The 18,954-nt window shown below is 41.8% G+C and overlaps 2 protein-coding genes across 2 annotated transcripts in view; one reads left to right on the top strand and one right to left on the bottom strand.

Moving 5' to 3' along the window:
* The window catches only part of zmp:0000000662 (RING finger protein 145), a 28,143-nt gene extending 23,817 nt beyond the window's left edge, over positions 1–4,326 (bottom strand). Inside the window, exons 1-5 of the mRNA XM_029712624.1 lie at positions 4,178–4,326; positions 3,286–3,619; positions 2,471–2,579; positions 1,718–1,809; positions 1,138–1,379 (exon numbers count right to left, since the gene is read on the bottom strand). Coding sequence (XP_029568484.1) covers positions 1,138–1,379; positions 1,718–1,809; positions 2,471–2,579; positions 3,286–3,454 — 612 coding nt within the window. The 5' untranslated portion in view covers positions 3,455–3,619; positions 4,178–4,326. The remainder of the gene's footprint in view (positions 1–1,137; positions 1,380–1,717; positions 1,810–2,470; positions 2,580–3,285; positions 3,620–4,177) is intronic.
* A 293-nt stretch (positions 4,327–4,619) lies between these two features.
* Positions 4,620–18,954, top strand: part of LOC115161829 (probable carboxypeptidase X1) — a 36,740-nt gene continuing 22,405 nt past the window's right edge. Inside the window, exons 1-3 of the mRNA XM_029712631.1 lie at positions 4,620–4,980; positions 15,052–15,161; positions 15,363–15,502. Of these exons, the coding sequence (XP_029568491.1) occupies positions 4,677–4,980; positions 15,052–15,161; positions 15,363–15,502 (554 nt within the window). The 5' untranslated portion in view covers positions 4,620–4,676. The remainder of the gene's footprint in view (positions 4,981–15,051; positions 15,162–15,362; positions 15,503–18,954) is intronic.

Raw genomic sequence — 18,954 nt, 5'->3', positions numbered from 1 at the left:
AGGCCAGATAGTTCAATCTTGGTTTCCTCAGACCAGAGAATCTTGTTTCTCATGGTCTGAGTTTTTAGGTGCCTTTTGGCAAACTCCAAGCGGGCTGTCATGTGCCTTTTACTGAAGAGTGGCTTCCGTCTGGCCACTCTACCATAAAGGCCTGATTGGTGGAGTGCTGCAGAGATGGTTGTCCTTCTGGAAGGTTCTCCCATCTCTACAGAGGAACTCTGGAGCTCTGTCAGAGTGACCATCGGGTTCTTGGTCACCTCCCTCACCAAGGCCCTTCTCTCCCGATTGCTCAGTTTGCACTGTCAACTGTGGGACCTTATATAGACAGGTGTGTGCCTTTCCAGATCATGTCCAATCAATTGAATTTACCACAGGTGGACTCCAATCAAGTTGTAGAAACATCTCAAGGATGATCAATGGAAACAGGATGCACCTGAGCTCAATTTAGAGTCTCATAGCAAAGGGTCTGAATACTTATGTAAATAAGGAATTTCTGTTTTTAATGTTTAATACATTTGCAAAAATATCTAAAAACCTGTTTTCACTTTGTCATTACGGGGTATTGTGATGTCATTATGGGGTATTGTGATGTCATTATGGGGTATTGTGTGTAGATTGCTGAGGATTTAAAAACATTTTTTAAATCCATTTTAGAATAAGGTTGTAACATAACAAAATGTGTAAAAAGTCAAGGGGTCTGAATACTTTGTGAAGGCACTGTACATTGAGAGAGAGAGAGAGAGAGAGAGAGAGAGAGAGAGAGAGAGAGAGAGAGAGAGAGAGAGAGAAACAGAGAAAGCGAGAGAGAGAAACAGAGAGAGAGAGAGAGAGAAACAGAGAGAGAGAGAGAAACAGAGAGAGAGAGAGAAACAGAGAGAGAGAGAGAAACAGAGAGAGAGAAACAGAGAGAGAGAAACAGAGAGAGAGAAACAGAGAGAGAGAAACAGAGAGAGAGAGCGAGAGAGAGAAACAGATAGAGAGAGAGAGAGATGAATAACGTGAGTGGGTTAGTAAGAGAGAGAGAGAAAATGAAGGTGAGGATATCACTGTGGTGAATGGGTTACAGAGAAACAGATAGATAGAGAGAGAAACAGAAGGAGAAGATCTCACTGTGGTGAATGGGTTACAGTACGGTACCTCCAGTTGAAGCAGCTCAGAGTAGGCTGCCCTGGCTAGCCGGTACGGCACGAACAGATTGGACAGGAGGAACATGGCCACACCTATTCCAGTCAGGACCGTGGAGAAGGAGTTGACCAATAGCAGGGTGTCGTGGGGCATGGCACAGAGACGGGCCAATAGGGGCAGAAGGTGGGCAGAGAACAGCCACACCTTCCTGGTCTTCATGAGGAAGGCACACAATGTACTCAATATGACCTGACCTACACACACAGGGGCACATAAACACAAACCAACGAGGGAGAGGGAGAGGGAGAGAGACAGAGAGAGAGACAGAGAGAGAGAGAGAGAGAGAGGGAGAGAGAGAGATACAGAGACAGAGAGACAGAGACAGCGAGAGACAGATACAGAGAGAGAGAGACAGAGAGAGAGAGAGAGACAGGGAGAGACAGAGATACAGAGAGACACAGAGATACAGAGAGAGACAGAAACAGATACAAAAAATGGCTATATTATGGTTTGTACAGTGAGTTGTCATGGAAATTAGCCAGTCATAAATATGGGAAAACAAAGGGATATAGTGCAAGTGTGTGTGTCTTACTAGTCAGGGAAGAGACAAAGCGATTGAAGGCCTGAGAGTCGAGGTACAGGGCTCCATCATACCCATACTGCACCTCTCCATGGACATAGTCCCTGTGGAAAACACATCAACGATCACTCATCATGTCAACAACAGCAAGGGGAAAACATTTTTCATATCTGGATTTATAAAGATGGACAACGAGGAAAAAGACGTACGGACCGTCATAGAAGATGTCACACTCCGTACAGCTATAGAAAATCTATTTGCATTCTGGGAAGTGTAGTTGTTCTCATAAGATTGACCCAAGACGTACAGACTGTCATAGAAGATGTCACACTCCATATAGCTATAGAAAATCTATTTGCATTCTGGGAAGTGTAGTTGTTCTCATAAGGTTGACCCAAGACGTACGGACTGTCATAGAAGATGTCACACTCTGTACAGCTATAGAAAATCTATTTGCATTCTGGGAAGTGTAGTTGTTCTAATAAGGTTGACCCAAGACGTACGGACTGTCATAGAAGTTGTCACACTCCGTACAGCTATAGAAAATCTATTTGCATTGTGGCGTGTCTGGGAAGAACTGTGAAGTTATAACAGGAGTGTTAGCTGTTAGTACTCAGTAAACGGCAGCCATTTTGGGAACCGTGAGGTTATAACAGGAGTGTTAGCTGTTAGTACTCAGTAAACGGCAGCCATTTTGGGAACTGTGAAGTTATAACAGGAGTGTTAGCTGTTAGTACTCAGTAAACTGAAAGTGTAGACACTCACTTGGAGATGTGGTGTCCCACGTAAAAGAGCAGAGTGGTGAGGATGTGGAGGTAGAGCTTGATGATGTGTCTCAATGGTAAAACCAACACCACCGCGTTGATCACATGACCTGGAGGAGGACAGAGACAACAGCACTGATAGTGGTATTCACACGCACACACACCCATACACAACACACACACCCACCCACCCACCCATACACACCCACCCATACACACACACACACCCACCCATACACACACACACACACCCATACACACAGGTGGGTATAATTTGTGGAACGTTCCAAAAAACTTTGTAAAATACAAGGTTGCCAACAAGCAACGCATACAAAGTAGCGTGATCACTTCACCCAGCTAACTAGCTGCCGAATAGGCATCAACTCACCTCGTAGCTTATTCTTAATGTTTGTCCACAGGCTACCAGACTGAGAAGACGTTTTTCGGGAATAAACGTTGATGAGTGAAAAACTTAATGAAATGGCCCACTCTCGACCCGGTATCTTATTCTGCCGGCTATACAACTTTTCCACAGGGTCCTCAACCGCGTTGTTTGTTGGCTACCTTGCTATTTACAACGTTTTTGGAACAGATTCCTGTTGGAACATTCCAACAACAACAAAACATGTGCAACGTTGCAAAACGTTATTCCACATTTGGCAACGGCAGGATAGAGGGTTTGATTCCCGAGACCACGCATACGTAAAATGGATGCACACATGACTAAGTTGCTTTGGATAAAAGAGTCTGATAAATGGCATATATTACTACCAACAGAAAATGTTTCTCAACATAGATGACATGTATGAATGTTACCTAGGTAATACAGGTTCCAGATAATATATTTGTATTTGAAGAGCATGTCTTCGTTCTTCGCCCTGAGGTGCTCTGTGAAGCTATCAATGTCACATTTATAGAGCAAGTCCAGTACCAGGATGCATGGCACCCTCAGAACAATGTTGGCAACGTCTTCCAAACGAGGCATCTTGAAGATAAATTACTCCCCTTTTGGCGTGGTAGAAAAATGTTGGTGAGCAGAATGCTTTTGTCACATGGTTAGATCCATGGATGCTCTCCTAGATGAGTAGGAAGAGAGGCAGGTAGATGTCTGTCCATCTGAAAGGGTCCCTCTTAATGATCGGTTATTCACCTGCCACACACACACACACACACACACACACACACACACACACACACACACACACACACACACACACATACACATACACACACACACAAATCAGGCAATACCATTGACATTTACTGACATAATCAACATCAAAGTTGACAACAACAACAAAAAAACGATCAATCTGTCTACCAATGACCGTCGTCCTACTGGTGAAATATATTAGTTGGCTTTTTAAAGTCGACGGTCTTGTTTTCTGCCACAAGTATCCACATTACATAATGGGACTATTGACATTGAGGGTGTACAACCCGAAGTGACCCTTGATAAGTTAACTGCATTACGTTATACGTTCCTTAGTATGACAAGGTTGTCAGCCAACTACATCTCAACTGTTTGGGGTCTATTTATGTTGGAGGACAACAGCTAAACCACAGCATTTTAAATGGTAGCTAGCTAGAACCAGATGTTATTAGAACATGCTAAGACGCTAGCATTCTTAGCTAGCTACATTTGATTCTGATATCACGATTCTGTTATAGTGGCAACATTTCAACAACAAACAAACACATTACGTACCGGTTGTAGAAACCACGAACGATATCCAAACGAAACGCATATGATATCTTATTAAATGAAGCTAATAATATCCTTCTGGCAGTATGTTGTAAATGAACATGGACAGTTACCTAGCTAGAGTTGTTATGGTTTTTCCAAACCGTCGTTTGCGTTGCCATTTCCGGATAATACGTCATTTTGCCGACGACGCAGTAGTTTGCAGCAATGAGATTTTTTTTTTAAACATTTTTACTAAATTCGATGTCTCACTTTTAAAATGAAAAGTAAATCATTGAAGTAAAGCTATAATCAAATAAGACAACCTCCGAAATCGGAATAAAATAAAATGCAACAGTGCTCTATTTCTCGCATGTGCTCTCTTTTTTTTTTACTTGACATATACAGTACTTTAGGTTTTACGGTAATATGCGCAGCTTATTGATATATTACGGTTTTATAAATACGGGGCGCTTGCGGGTTTAGGTGGACAGCTCTATGTTTTCAAGCACAGATAGAGAGAATGGCCAAGATATTGTGCGTTTTGTCTGCAATAGTTTTTGTCGTGAAAACTGACGATGTCAGCGAATTTAATGCAACTATCACAGCCGTGAACATTACATTGAACTCTACTGTTAACAGAACGATAGCTTTTAAGACGCCTCCGTTCTCATTATTCTCCACCACCACCACCACCAAAGCCAATAAAACAGTTTTGGGAAAGAAAAATATGCGAAAGAAAAATGTAGATGTGAAGCGCATCGATCAAGACGAGGATGGAAAACACGAAACCAAGAATGGCACAGCAGATGTAAATAAAGCACCGGGTAAATGTATTACCTAGTCCTTTTCACGTCGATTTATTCAGACATTTACATACGTCAGCATTTCATTGTATGACATTGTGCATATGCCATGGGGGGGATTTTCTCGACTTTTGTTGTGCATGGATAGATACTTTTCTACTTTAATAATGGTTTATTTAGTTCATACGTTTTTCTTTGTGTGCGTTTCACTGTTGCATGGTCGGCTGTTTAGCGGTCTGTAGCAGAAGGTTTTCAGCAGGATGACTGTCTCAGTAATTGGTTCTGTATGTGCAGGAGTAACCTGGTAGCCTGTAATTAATGCATTTAATAAAAGGGCAGTCATGTAACAGTCGGTCGAATACTGTCATTCTGCCAGATACAGTCACTACTTCCTTTCCTTCTGTTTATATATGTATATATATTACACATTCTTGTTCTTGATATATGACACTTTGAAGAAAATAAAGACTTGCCAGTATCACTTAGGTTTATTAAGCTGTTATTGATGTAAAGCATGAATTTCCTTATAACATAATAATAATTAATTTGATATAATTATAATACTTTTATAATATAAGATATTTAAAGTAACTGCCCAGTGTTTCCAGATTTCTATGAAATAGGACCTATAATTACTTACAATATCAGTGAAATAGTTTTCCCTTCACCAAAAAATATTTAATTAAGTTTGTTAAAAATGTTGTTTTCTGTGTTTGAATGGTGTGGGCGGAAACCAGTCATTAAAAATAATAATGTTTATAGACCCCTGATTGTCCAGCTCATCCTCCTCCAGACCGCTGATTGGTCAGTTTATCCTCCTCCAGACTGCTGATTGGTCAGTTTATCCTCCAGAGGAGTATTTCCATATGAGGAAATAGCAAGCATTTTTTAAAATGTCTGTTTGAGGTGGGGTTTTTGAAGTGTTTTTTTTTTCTTCTCTCTCCAATTTATGCTTTGGCCACAAATACTATTAAGGACGAGTCAACAACATTATTTGGATATGAGTTAACAGATTATGAACTTTTAAATGTAATATTTTCACAGTGCAGTTACTTTAATAATGTAATAAGGGTATAATATAATTACAATAAAAGTATAATAATCGCTTGAATACAGCCCCTCCTCCTTACAGGCTGACCACACCGCTCGCGTCACGTGCCGAGTGTTGCAAAATAAATTTAGAAATCCATGTTATTCAATTATTGCACCCACACTGCTCGCGCGCACCAACGAGCGTCTGCGTTGCCAAAGGGCTAAAATAGAAGTCCTTTCTATTTCTGATGCAGATCGAGCTGCAAGTCCTGCCTCTCCCATCTTCTTATTGGTTTATAGAAGTGGGTTCCCATGTGCCATCTCCTCATTAAAATGTGGAACTCTACTCACGCTGCGCCTTGGTCAAATTATTTATACGACGGTCATGACAGGGACGACATCCTCGATGCACTTATTGATGAAGCTAGTGACTGATGTGGTGTACTCCTCAATGCCATTGGAAGAATCCCGGAACATATTCCAGTCTGTGCAAAACAGTCCTGTAGTTTAGCATCTGCTTCATCTGACTACTTTTTTATTGACCGAGTCACTGGTACTTCCTGCTTTAATTTTTTCTTGTAAGCAGGAATCAGGAGGATAGAATTATGGTCAGATTTGCCAAATGGAGGGCGAGGGAGAGCTTTGTATGCATCTCTGTGTGTGGAGTAAAGGTGGTCTAGAGTTTTTTTTTCCCTCTGGTTGCACATTTAACATGCTGATAGAAATTTGGTAAAACTGATTGAAGTTCCCCTGCATTAAAGTCCTCGGCCACTAGGAGCGCCGCCTCTGGATGAGCATTTTCCTGTTTGCTTACGGCGGAATACAGCTTATTCAATGCTGTCTTAGTGCCAGCTTCTGACTGTGGTGGTATGTAGACAGCTACGAAAAATACATATGAAAACTCTGTAGGTAGATAGTGTGGTCTACAGTTTATCATGAGATACTCTACCTCAGGTGAGCAAAACCTCGAGACTTCCTTAGATTTCGTGCACCAGCTGTTGTTTACAAATATACATAGACCGCCACCCCTTGTCTTACCAGACGTCACTGTTCTATCCTGCCGATACAGCGTATAACCAGCTGTTGATAATGTCGTCGTTCAGCCACGACTCTGTGAAGTATAAGATATTGCAGTTTTGAATGTCCTGTTGGTAGTTTAATCTTCCATGTAGGTCATCAATTTTATTTTCCAATGATTTTATGTTAGCTAGTAGAACGGAAGGAAGTGGGGGGTTTATTCGATCGCCTACGAATTCTCCGAAGTCAGCCCTACCCTCGTCCTCTTTTTCTCCGTCTTCTCTTCACGCAAATGACCGGGTATTTGGGCCCGTTCCCGGGAAAGCAGTATGTCCTTCACGTCGATCTCGTCAGACTCATTAAAGAAAGAAAAAAAGCTGTGCCAGTTCGTGGTGAGTAATCGCTGTTCTGTCCAGAAGTTATTTTCGGGTCATAAGAGATGATAGCAGCAACATTATGTACAAAATAAGGAAAGAAACTAGTTACAAACAACAACAACAAAACGAAGAACATCTTCTCCGACGCCGTGACACACTACGTCTCAGTCGACTCCCCTGCGTCCCGAATGGCACCCTGATTCCCTTTATAGTGCACATCTTTCCTATAGGCTTTGGTCAAAAGTAGTGCACTATATACCTCCTGGGCTCTGGTCAAAAGTAGTGCACTATATAGGGAAAAGGATGCCATTTGAGATGCACGCCCTGACTATAACCCTGTCTGAGTCTCATATTACATCCCAGCTCTGCCCTGACTATAACCCTGTCTGAGTCTCATATTACATCCCAGCTCTGCTCTGACTATAACCCTGTCTGACTGAGTCTCATATTACATCCCAGCTCTGCCCTGACTATAACCCTGTCTGAGTCTCATATTACATCCCAGCTCTGCCCTGACTATAACCCTGTCTGAGTCTCATATTACATCCCAGCTCTGTCCTGACTATAACCCTGTCTAACTGAGTCTCATATTACATCCCAGCTCTGCCCTGACTATAACCCTGTCTAACTGAGTCTCATATTACATCCCAGCTCTGTCCTGACTATAACCCTGTCTGTCTGAGTCTCATATTACATCCCAGCTCTGCTCTGACTATAACCCTGTCTAACTGAGTCTCATATTACATCCCAGCTCTGCCCTGACTATAACCCTGTCTAACTGAGTCTCATATTACATCCCAGCTCTGCCTTGACTTTAACCCTGTCTAACTGAGTCTCATATTACATCCCAGCTCTACCTGACTATAACCCTGTCTAACTGAGTCTCATATTACATCCCAGCTCTGCCCTGACTATAACCCTGTCTAACTGAGTCTCATATTACATCCCAGCTCTGCCCTGACTATAACCCTGTCTAACTGAGTCTCATATTACATCCCAGCTCTGCCCTGACTATAACCCTGTCTGAGTCTCATATTACATCCCAGCTCTGTCCTGACTATAACCCTGTCTAACTGAGTCTCATAGTACATCCCAGCTCTGCCCTGACTATAACCCTGTCTAACTGAGTCTCATATTACATCCCAGCTCTGCTCTGACTATAACCCTGTCTAACTGAGTCTCATATTACATCCCAGCTATGCTCTGACTATAACCCTGTCTAACTGAGTCTCATATTACATCCCAGCTCTGCTCTGACTATAACCCTGTCTAACTGAGTCTCATATTACATCCCAGCTCTGCCCTGACTATAACCCTGTCTAACTGAGTCTCATATTACATCCCAGCTCTGCCCTGACTATAACCCTGTCTAACTGAGTCTCATATTACATCCCAGCTCTGCCCTGACTATAACCCTGTCTAACTGAGTCCCATATTACATCCCAGCTCTGCCCTGACTATAACCCTGTCTGACTGAGTCTCATATTACATCCCAGCTCTGCCCTGACTATAACCCTGTCTAACTGAGTCTCATATTACATCCCAGCTCTGCCCTGACTATAACCCTGTCTAACTGAGTCTCATATTACATCCCAGCTCTGCCCTGACTATAACCCTGTCTAACTGAGTCTCATATTACATCCCAGCTCTGCCCTGACTATAACCCTGCCTAACTGAGTCCCATATTACATCCCAGCTCTGCTCTGACTATAACCCTGTCTAACTGAGTCTCATATTACATCCCAGCTCTGCCCTGACTATAACCCTGTCTAACTGAGTCTCATATTACATCCCAGCTCTGCCCTGACTATAACCCTGTCTAACTGAGTCTCATATTACATCCCAGCTCTGCCCTGACTATAACCCTGTCTGAGTCTCATATTACATCCCAGCTCTGCCCTGACTATAACCCTGTCTAACTGAGTCTCATATTACATCCCAGCTCTGCTCTGACTATAACCCTGTCTGAGTCTCATATTACATCCCAGCTCTGCTCTGACTATAACCCTGTCTAACTGAGTCCCATATTACATCCCAGCTCTGCCCTGACTATAACCTTGTCTAACTGAGTCTCATATTACATCCCAGCTCTACCTTGACTATAACCCTGTCTAACTGAGTCTCATATTACATCCCAGCTCTGCTCTGACTATAACCCTGTCTAACTGAGTCCCATATTACATCCCAGCTCTGCCCTGACTATAACCTTGTCTAACTGAGTCTCATATTACATCCCAGCTCTACCCTGACTATAACCCTGTCTAACTGAGTGTCATATTACATCCCAGCTCTGCCCTGACTATAACCCTGTCTAACTGAGTCTCATATTACATCCCAGCTCTGCCCTGACTATAACCCTGTCTAACTGAGTCTCATATTACATCCCAGCTCTGCCTTGACTTTAACCCTGTCTAACTGAGTCTCATATTACATCCCAGCTCTACCTGACTATAACCCTGTCTAACTGAGTCTCATATTACATCCCAGCTCTGCCCTGACTATAACCCTGTCTAACTGAGTCTCATATTACATCCCAGCTCTGCCCTGACTATAACCCTGTCTAACTGAGTCTCATATTACATCCCAGCTCTGCCCTGACTATAACCCTGTCTAACTGAGTCTCATATTACATCCCAGCTCTGCCCTGACTATAACCCTGTCTAACTGAGTCTCATATTACATCCCAGCTCTACCCTGACTATAACCCTGTCTAACTGAGTCTCATATTACATCCCAGCTCTGCTCTGACTATAACCCTGTCTAACTGAGTCTCATATTACATCCCAGCTCTGCTCTGACTATAACCCTGTCTAACTGAGTCCCATATTACATCCCAGCTCTGCCCTGACTATAACCTTGTCTAACTGAGTCTCATATTACATCCCAGCTCTGCCCTGACTTTAACCCTGTCTAACTGAGTCTCATATTACATCCCAGCTCTACCCTGACTATAACCCTGTCTAACTGAGTCTCATATTACATCCCAGCTCTGCCCTGACTATAACCCTGTCTAACTGAGTCTCATATTACATCCCAGCTCTGCCCTGACTATAACCCTGTCTAACTGAGTCTCATATTACATCCCAGCTCTGCCCTGACTATAACCCTGTCTAACTGAGTCTCATATTACATCCCAGCTCTGCCTTGACTTTAACCCTGTCTAACTGAGTCTCATATTACATCCCAGCTCTACCTGACTATAACCCTGTCTAACTGAGTCTCATATTACATCCCAGCTCTGCCCTGACTATAACCCTGTCTAACTGAGTCTCATATTACATCCCAGCTCTGCCCTGACTATAACCCTGTCTAACTGAGTCTCATATTACATCCCAGCTCTGCCCTGACTAACTGAGTCTCATATTACATCCCAGCTCTGCATGCTGCTCTGTCCCTTCCTGGTTCACTGATTTCCAGCCCAATGCTCTGCACTCCCACTACACTGACTCCCCCGTACGAGGAGTGGGGTGTGTGTGAGGGAGGTTCCCCTCAACTTCCAGGGAACTTTTGTCTCACACACACACACACACACACACACACACACACACACACACACACACACACACACACACACACACACACACACACACACACACACACACACACACACACACACACACACTACAAGGGGAAGAGGGCTGTGAGTTCCTCTACGCTTCCAGAGAACTGACTAAGGAGAATTAGACGTAGTTCAGATCCTGAGGGGAACGTGAGGAACTCATGCACTCAACTTCTGCAACTTCACATTTCTACATTATCTCTGACAGCCAGGGAGGGGTTTGTCTCTCAAAACATACATGGCTTTCTCTCCTGCTACCATTGAACAGAACTGCCTTATCCCGAACCCTGCAGACACACCCGAGGCACAGACAGACCGAGGCACAGACACGCCGAGGCACAGATAGACCGAGGCACAGATAGACCGAGGCACAGACAGACCGAGGCACAGGCACGCCGAGGCACAGGCACGCCGAGGCACAGACACACGGAGGCACAGACACGCCGAGGCACAGATAAACCGAGGCACAGGCACGCCGAGGCACAGATAGACCGAGGCACAGTCACGCCGAGGCACAGTTACGCCGAGGCACAGGCACCCCGAGGCACAGACACACCAAGGCACAGACACACCGAGGCACGGTCACCCCGAGGCACAGACACGCCGAGGCAGACACGCAGAGGCCACAGACACCCCGAGGCACAGGCACGCTGAGGCACAGACAACCCGAGGCACAGACACGCAGAGGCACAGACATCCTGCTTTGAGATAGTGGGTGCATTCCAGATATTTTGTGCAGGTCTGTGCAGGTAATATGATTGTTTGTGGTTCCTGAGATGTTAAACACTTCTCCAGTTAAGATCTGATCATCTGCATGGGTCAGTGTAGTCTGGTTGTGCTATCGTCTGTGTGTCTGGAACACAGTCCTGATCTAGCCTGGTCCCAGATCTGGTCGTGCTATCATTTCAACTCCATGTTATGCATGGAGCCTAGTGGTTAGAGTGTAGACGCGGAAGGTAGTCTAGTGGTTAGAGTGTAGACGCGGAAGGTAGTCTAGTGGTTAGAGTGTAGGGGAGGCAGGTAGCCTAGTTGTTAGAGTGTAGGGGAGGCAGGTAGCCTAGTGGTTAGAGGGGGGAGGCATGTAGTCTAGTGGTTAGAGTGTAGGGGAGGCAGGTAGCCTAGTGGTTAGAGGGGGGAGGCAGGTAGCCTAGTGGTTAGAGTGTAGGGGAGGCAGGTAGCCTAGTGGTTAGAGCGTAGGGGAGGCAGGTAGCCTAGTGGTTAGAGTGTAGGGGAGGCAGGTAGCCTAGTGGTTAGAGTGTAGGGGAGGCAGGTAGCCTAATGGTTAGAGTGTAGGGGAGGCAGGTAGCCTAGTGGTTAGAGGGGGGTGGCAGGTAACCTAGTGGTTAGAGGGGCGGTCGCAGGTAGCCTAGTGGTTAGAGGGGGGAGGCAGGTAGCCTAGTGGTTAGAGCAGGGGTGTCAAACTCATTTTAGCTCAGGGGCCACATGGAGGAAAATCTATTCCCAAGTGGGCCGGACCGGTAAAATCATGGTATATATAACTTAAAAACAACAACTTCAGATTGTTTTCTTTGTTTTAATACGATCAACATAAAACATAAAGCTGGAGCCTGAGGACAGTGTGTCCACAATAGTACAAGCACAACATCACTATTAATCAGAAAACACCTCAAGTTTATTTGAAAATTCTAAAGAAAAAGAACACACAAACACACAATGCCTCAGTGATTCACAGAAGTATATCACAGATCACAGAACTATATCAGGATGTCTCATGCAGCACTTTAAGTGGGGTTGCATAGTTTATTTGACTCCTGATACCTGGCATCTTTTAGCTTTCACCAGCGCATCAATATCAGGCGTCACATCCTGAGTGGCAGCCAACTTCAGGATGTGATTCAAGTGCTTGTGCGTGAGCCTTGAGCGCAGCTTTGTTTTTATTTATGGTCATTACAGAGAAAACTTGCTCACAAAGATATGTGGTTCCAAACATGCACAACAGTTTTGCAGCGAGGGCTGTCAAGTTGGGGTAACCTGGCAAGAGATTCTGCTGCGGCAAATTTGTCCTTCATATCCGAGTCACACTGCAAGTCTATTATTTCAAGTTGGATGCTGACGGGCAGATCAGAGGGATTCACGGTGAATGGCGAGCAAAAAACGTTGAAGTCTTTCTCCAGTTCACCAAAAATCTGAAAAGCGTTGCTCAAACTCCCGTAACAGTCCCGTTATTTTATCTTTGAACCGCTTCATGTCTGCCACATGTTGGGTCGCGCGCACAGTTTTCAGACAGGGGAAGTGAGCTGCATCACCACCGGCGAGTTGCGTCTCCCACAATGACAGCTTCAACTTGAAAGAACGTATGCTGTCATAATACTGCGTGACGACTTTGTTGCGCCCTTGCAGCTGTTTGTTCAAGTTATTCAGGTGCTCTGTAACATCCACCATAAATGCAAGGTCCTGCATCCATTCTGCGGAATGAAATTCTAACACTGGTTTGCCCTTTTCTTCCATGAACTGTTCAATTTCTTCTTGTAAATCAAAACGCCTAAGCAGAGCACCTCGGCTTAACCATCTTACCTCAGTGTGGTATGGCAGGCCATAGATGTGGTCTTTCTCTCTGAGAAGGCTGTCAAACTGACGGTGATTCAGGCTTCTGGATCGGATGAAATTAACAGTTTGGATGACCACCTTCATGAAGTTATCCATCTTTAATGACTTGCAACACAAAGCCTCCTGGTGCAAAATACAGTGAAAAGTCCAAAAATCACGTCCTCCGTTTGCAGATTGCACTTTCTCTCTGAACTTTGTCACAACGCCTGCTTTTTTCCCGATCATTGAGGGTGCACCATCTGTAGCCAGGCTGACAGCGCGGGACCAGTCCACTCCGACCCTGTCCAGCGCGCCGACGAGTGCGGTGAAAATATCAGCTGCTGTCGTTGTATCTGTCATCGGCACCAACTCCACGAACTCCTCGGTGACGGTCAATGTGTCATCAACTCCGCGGATGAAAATGGTCGGTGGTGCAACATCTGTAATGTCCGTGCTTTCATCAATTGCAACTGAAAACCCAATAAATGACTTTACTTTTTGGTTCAACTGGCTGTCCAAATCCACTGAAAGATCGGAAATCCTGTCTGCAACTGTGTTTCTTGTCAGGCTAATATTTGCAAAAGCCTGGCGCTTTTCAGGGCACACAATCTCCGCTGCCTTCATCATGCATGTTTTTACAAATTCACCCTCACTAAATGGTTTTGAAGCCACTGCGATTTCATTAGCAATGAGGTAGCTAGCTTTCACTGCAGCGTCACTGATGTCTCGGCTGTGAGTAAACACAGACTGCTGTTTCTTCAGACCCGCCAACAGTTCATTCACCTTCTCTCTGTCCTTGAAAGTTGTCATATTTGTCGGCATGAAGACTCACATAGTGGCGACGAAGGTTATACTCTTTCAGCACTGCAACATGCTGTGAACACACCAAACATACAGCTTTCCCATTCAATTCCGTTAATAAATAGGAGGATGACCATTTTTCTTGGAACACTCTGCACTCTGCGTCCACTTTTCTCTTTTTTGACAGAGACATATTGGGGCAATGAGGGTGCCAAAGCACATAATGTTAAAAGTAGAAGCCGTAATAAATATCGCGGGCAAAACAAAGTAGCTCATCTGGACTGGCTGCACTTGCTTGACCTACTTGCTCTGCTCCGGTATAAACAGTTTGCTTGCTTAACACAATTGCTATTGCGCCATCCAGTGGACGCAATTGGAACAGCAGTTTATTTTATTGAAAAATTGCAGGTCATTTTTATACTTTACAAAATCATCTCGCGGGCCGGATTAAACCCCTTTGCGGGCCTGATCCGGCCCGCGGTCCGGACGTTTGATACCCCTGGGTTAGAGTGTTGGACCAGTAACCGAAAGGTTGCTAGATCAAATCCCCGAGCTGACAAGGTAAAAATCCGTCGTTCTGCCCCTGAACAAGGCAGTTAACCCACTGTTCCTAGGCCGTCATTGTAAATAAGTATTTGTTCTTGACTGACTTACCTAGTAACATAAAGGTTAAATTAAAAAATAAAATTAAAATGCCATACATGACAAGGAGTGGCATGATGGCTATCCCTGATCCACCATGTGTTGTAACCTCTCCAGACTGTCCCCCGCTGGGTCTGAAGTCACTGAGGGTTGATGACAGCCAGTTCCAGGCTTCATCCTACCTGCGGATGGGACTTGGCCCTCACAGGGCAAGACTCAATATACAGGTGGGTCTATAGTCTAGATATGAAAATACTATAGCCACCAAGTACTTGTTGTTATGCCCCCTGGGATCTGCTTCCTAAATACAATGAGAACTTTACAGGTCATTTTATTGCAGAATGCTTCCTGAATAACTCCTTGAGCTATTTTGTGTGTGTGTGTGTGTATGTGTGTGTGTGTGTGTGTGTCCGTGTGTGTGAGTCCAGTCAGGTATCGAGGACGGAGACATGTATGATGGCGCTTGGTGTGCTAAGTATGAGGACCAGCACCAGTGGCTGCAGGTGGATGCTCTGCGCCCCACGCTGTTCACAGGAGTCATCCTGCAGGGACGTAACTCCATCTGGAGGTAGGTCAGACAGGCCGGGTGCTGGCAGAGGGACCAGGAGTAGAAGGGGTTCTGGCAGGGGGACCAGGAGAAGAAGGGGTGCTGGCAGGGGGACCAGGAGAAGAAGGGGTGCTGGGAGGGGGACCAGGAGAGGAAGGTGTTCTGGCAGGGGGACCAGGAGAAGAAGGGGTGCTGGCAGGGGGACCAGGAGAAGAAGGGGTGCTGGCAGGGGGACCAGGAGAAGAAGGGGTTCTGACAGGGGGACCAGGAGAAGAAGGGGGCATCACAGGACTCATCCTGCAGGGACATAACTCCATCTGGAGGTACGTCAGACAGGCCGGGTGCTGGCAGGGGGACCAGGAGTAGAAGGGGTTCTGGCAGGGGGACCAGGAGAAGAAGGGGTGCTGGCAGGGGACCAGGAGAAGAAAGGGTTCTGGCAGGGGGACCAGGAGAAGAAGGGGTGCTGGCAGGGGGCCAGGAGAAGAAGGGGGCATCACAGGAGTCATCCTGCAGGGACGTAACTCCATCTGGACATAGGTCAGACAGGCCGGGTGCTGGGAGGGGGACCAGGAGTAGAAGGGGGCATAGCCTACACATAGAAACACGTAGTCGTGACTGGGATCTCTGAATTTAGAGACGACCTAGTTAAAAAGGTCCGAATATTTATTAGGGTTGGGCGGTATCCAGAGATATACTGTATATATATATTTTTTTACGGTATTGAAAATCATACTGTGAGTATGTCTAAATACTCCACTATACAGTATATACGGTATGTCTTAATACCTCACTGCTGTATATACGGTATGTCTTAATACCCCACTGCTGTATATACGGTATGTCTTAATACCCCACTGCTGTATATACGGTATGTCTTAATACCCCACTGCTGTATATACGGTATGTCTTAATACCCCACTGCTGTATATACGGTATTTATGTATTTTCCCCCATATTCTATTTTATCTAGATTCATAATAATTAAAGTGTGTTAAGTTGTTTATTGACAATGTGTAAACATTAATAAAACATCAACAGAGCCTTTACTATACATTTACTATATGTTTACTATATGTTTACTATACATTTACTATATGTTTACTATATGTTTACTATATGTTTACTATATATTTACTATATGTTTACTATTTGTTTACTATACATTTACTATACATTTACTATATGTTTACTATATGTTTACTTTACATTTACTATACATTTACTATACCTTTACTATATGTTTACTATACATTTACTATATGTTTACTATACATTTACTATTTGTTTACTATACATTTACTATACATTTACTATATGTTTACTATATGTTTACTTTACATTTACTATACATTTACTATACCTTTACTATATGTTTACTATACATTTACTATATAATTACTATACATTTACTATACATTCACTATACATTTACTATACATTTAATATACATTTGCTCTATGTTTACTATACATTTACTATACGTTTACTAGGCGTTTACTATATGTTTACTTTACATTTACTATATGTTTACTATATGTTTACTATATGTTTACTATTTGTTTACTATACATTTACTATACATTTACTATATGTTTACTATATGTTTACTTTACATTTACTATACATTTACTATACCTTTACTATATGTTTACTTTACATTTACTATATGTTTACTATATATTTACTATATGTTTACTATTTGTTTACTATACATTTACTATACATTTACTATATGTTTACTTTACATTTACTATACATTTACTATACCTTTACTATATGTTTACTATACATTTACTATATGTTTACTATACATTTACTATTTGTTTACTATACATTTACTATACATTTACTATATGTTTACTATATGTTTACTTTACATTTACTATACATTTACTATACCTTTACTATATGTTTACTATACATTTACTATATGTTTACTATACATTTACTATACATTCACTATACATTTACTATACATTTACTATACATTTACTATTTGTTTACTATACATTTACTATACATTTACTATATGTTTACTATATGTTTACTTTACATTTACTATATGTTTACTATACATTTACTATACATTTACTATACGTTTACTATTTGTTTACTATACATTTACTATACATTTACTGTACGTTTACTATACGTTTACTATACATTTACTTTACATTTACTTTATGTTTACTATACCTTTACTATATGTTTACTATACATTTACTATACGTTTACTATACATTTACTTTATGTTTACTATACGTTTACTATAGTTTACTACACATTTACTATATGTTTACTATACGTTTACTATATGTTTACTATACATTTACTACACATTTACTATACATTTACTATAAGTTTACTATAGTTTACTACACATTTACTATATGTTTACTATACGTTTACTATATGTTTACTATACATTTACTATATGTTTACTATACATTTACTTTACATTTACTATACGTTTACTAGGCGTTTACTATACATTTACTATACATTTACTATACGTTTACTATACGTTTACTATACATTTACTTTACATTGACTGTATGTTTACTATATCTTTACTATATGTTTACTATACATTTACTATACGTTTACTATACATTTACTTTATGTTTACTATACGTTTACTATAGTTTACTACACATTTACTATATGTTTACTATACGTTTACTATACATTTACTTTACGTTTACTATACATTTACTATACATTTACTTTACATCTACTATACATCTACTATACATTTACTATATGTTTACTATACATTTACTATACGTTTACTATATGTTTACTATACATTTACTATATGTTTACTATACATTCACTATACATTTGCTATATGTTTACTATACATTTACTATACATTTACTTTACATTTACTATACGTTTACTATACCTTTACTATATGTTTACTATACATTTACTATATGTTTACTATACATTTACTATATGTTTACTATACATTTACTATACGTTTACTATATGTTTACTATACATTTACTATATGTTTACTATACATTCACTATACATTTGCTATATGTTTACTATACATTTACTATACATTTACTTTACATTTACTATACGTTTACTATACCTTTACTATATGTTTACTATACATTTACTATATGTTTACTATACATTTACTATATGTTTACTATACATTTACTATACGTTTACTATATGTTTACTATACATTTACTATATGTTTGCTATACATTCACTATATGTTTACTATACATTTACTATACATTTACTTTACATTTACTATACCTTTACTATAGTTTACTATACGTTTACTATATGTTTACTATACATTTACTATACATTTACTTTACGTTTACTATACATTTACTATACATTTACTTTACATCTACTATACATCTACTATACATTTACTATATGTTTACTATACATTTACTATACGTTTACTATATGTTTACTATACATTTACTATATGTTTA

This window comes from Salmo trutta, chromosome 25 (assembly GCF_901001165.1).
Source record: "Salmo trutta chromosome 25, fSalTru1.1, whole genome shotgun sequence".
Lineage (NCBI taxonomy): Eukaryota > Metazoa > Chordata > Actinopteri > Salmoniformes > Salmonidae > Salmo > Salmo trutta.
Note: the sequence above shows the minus strand (reverse complement) of the source record. Positions and strands in the feature narration are given on the sequence as shown.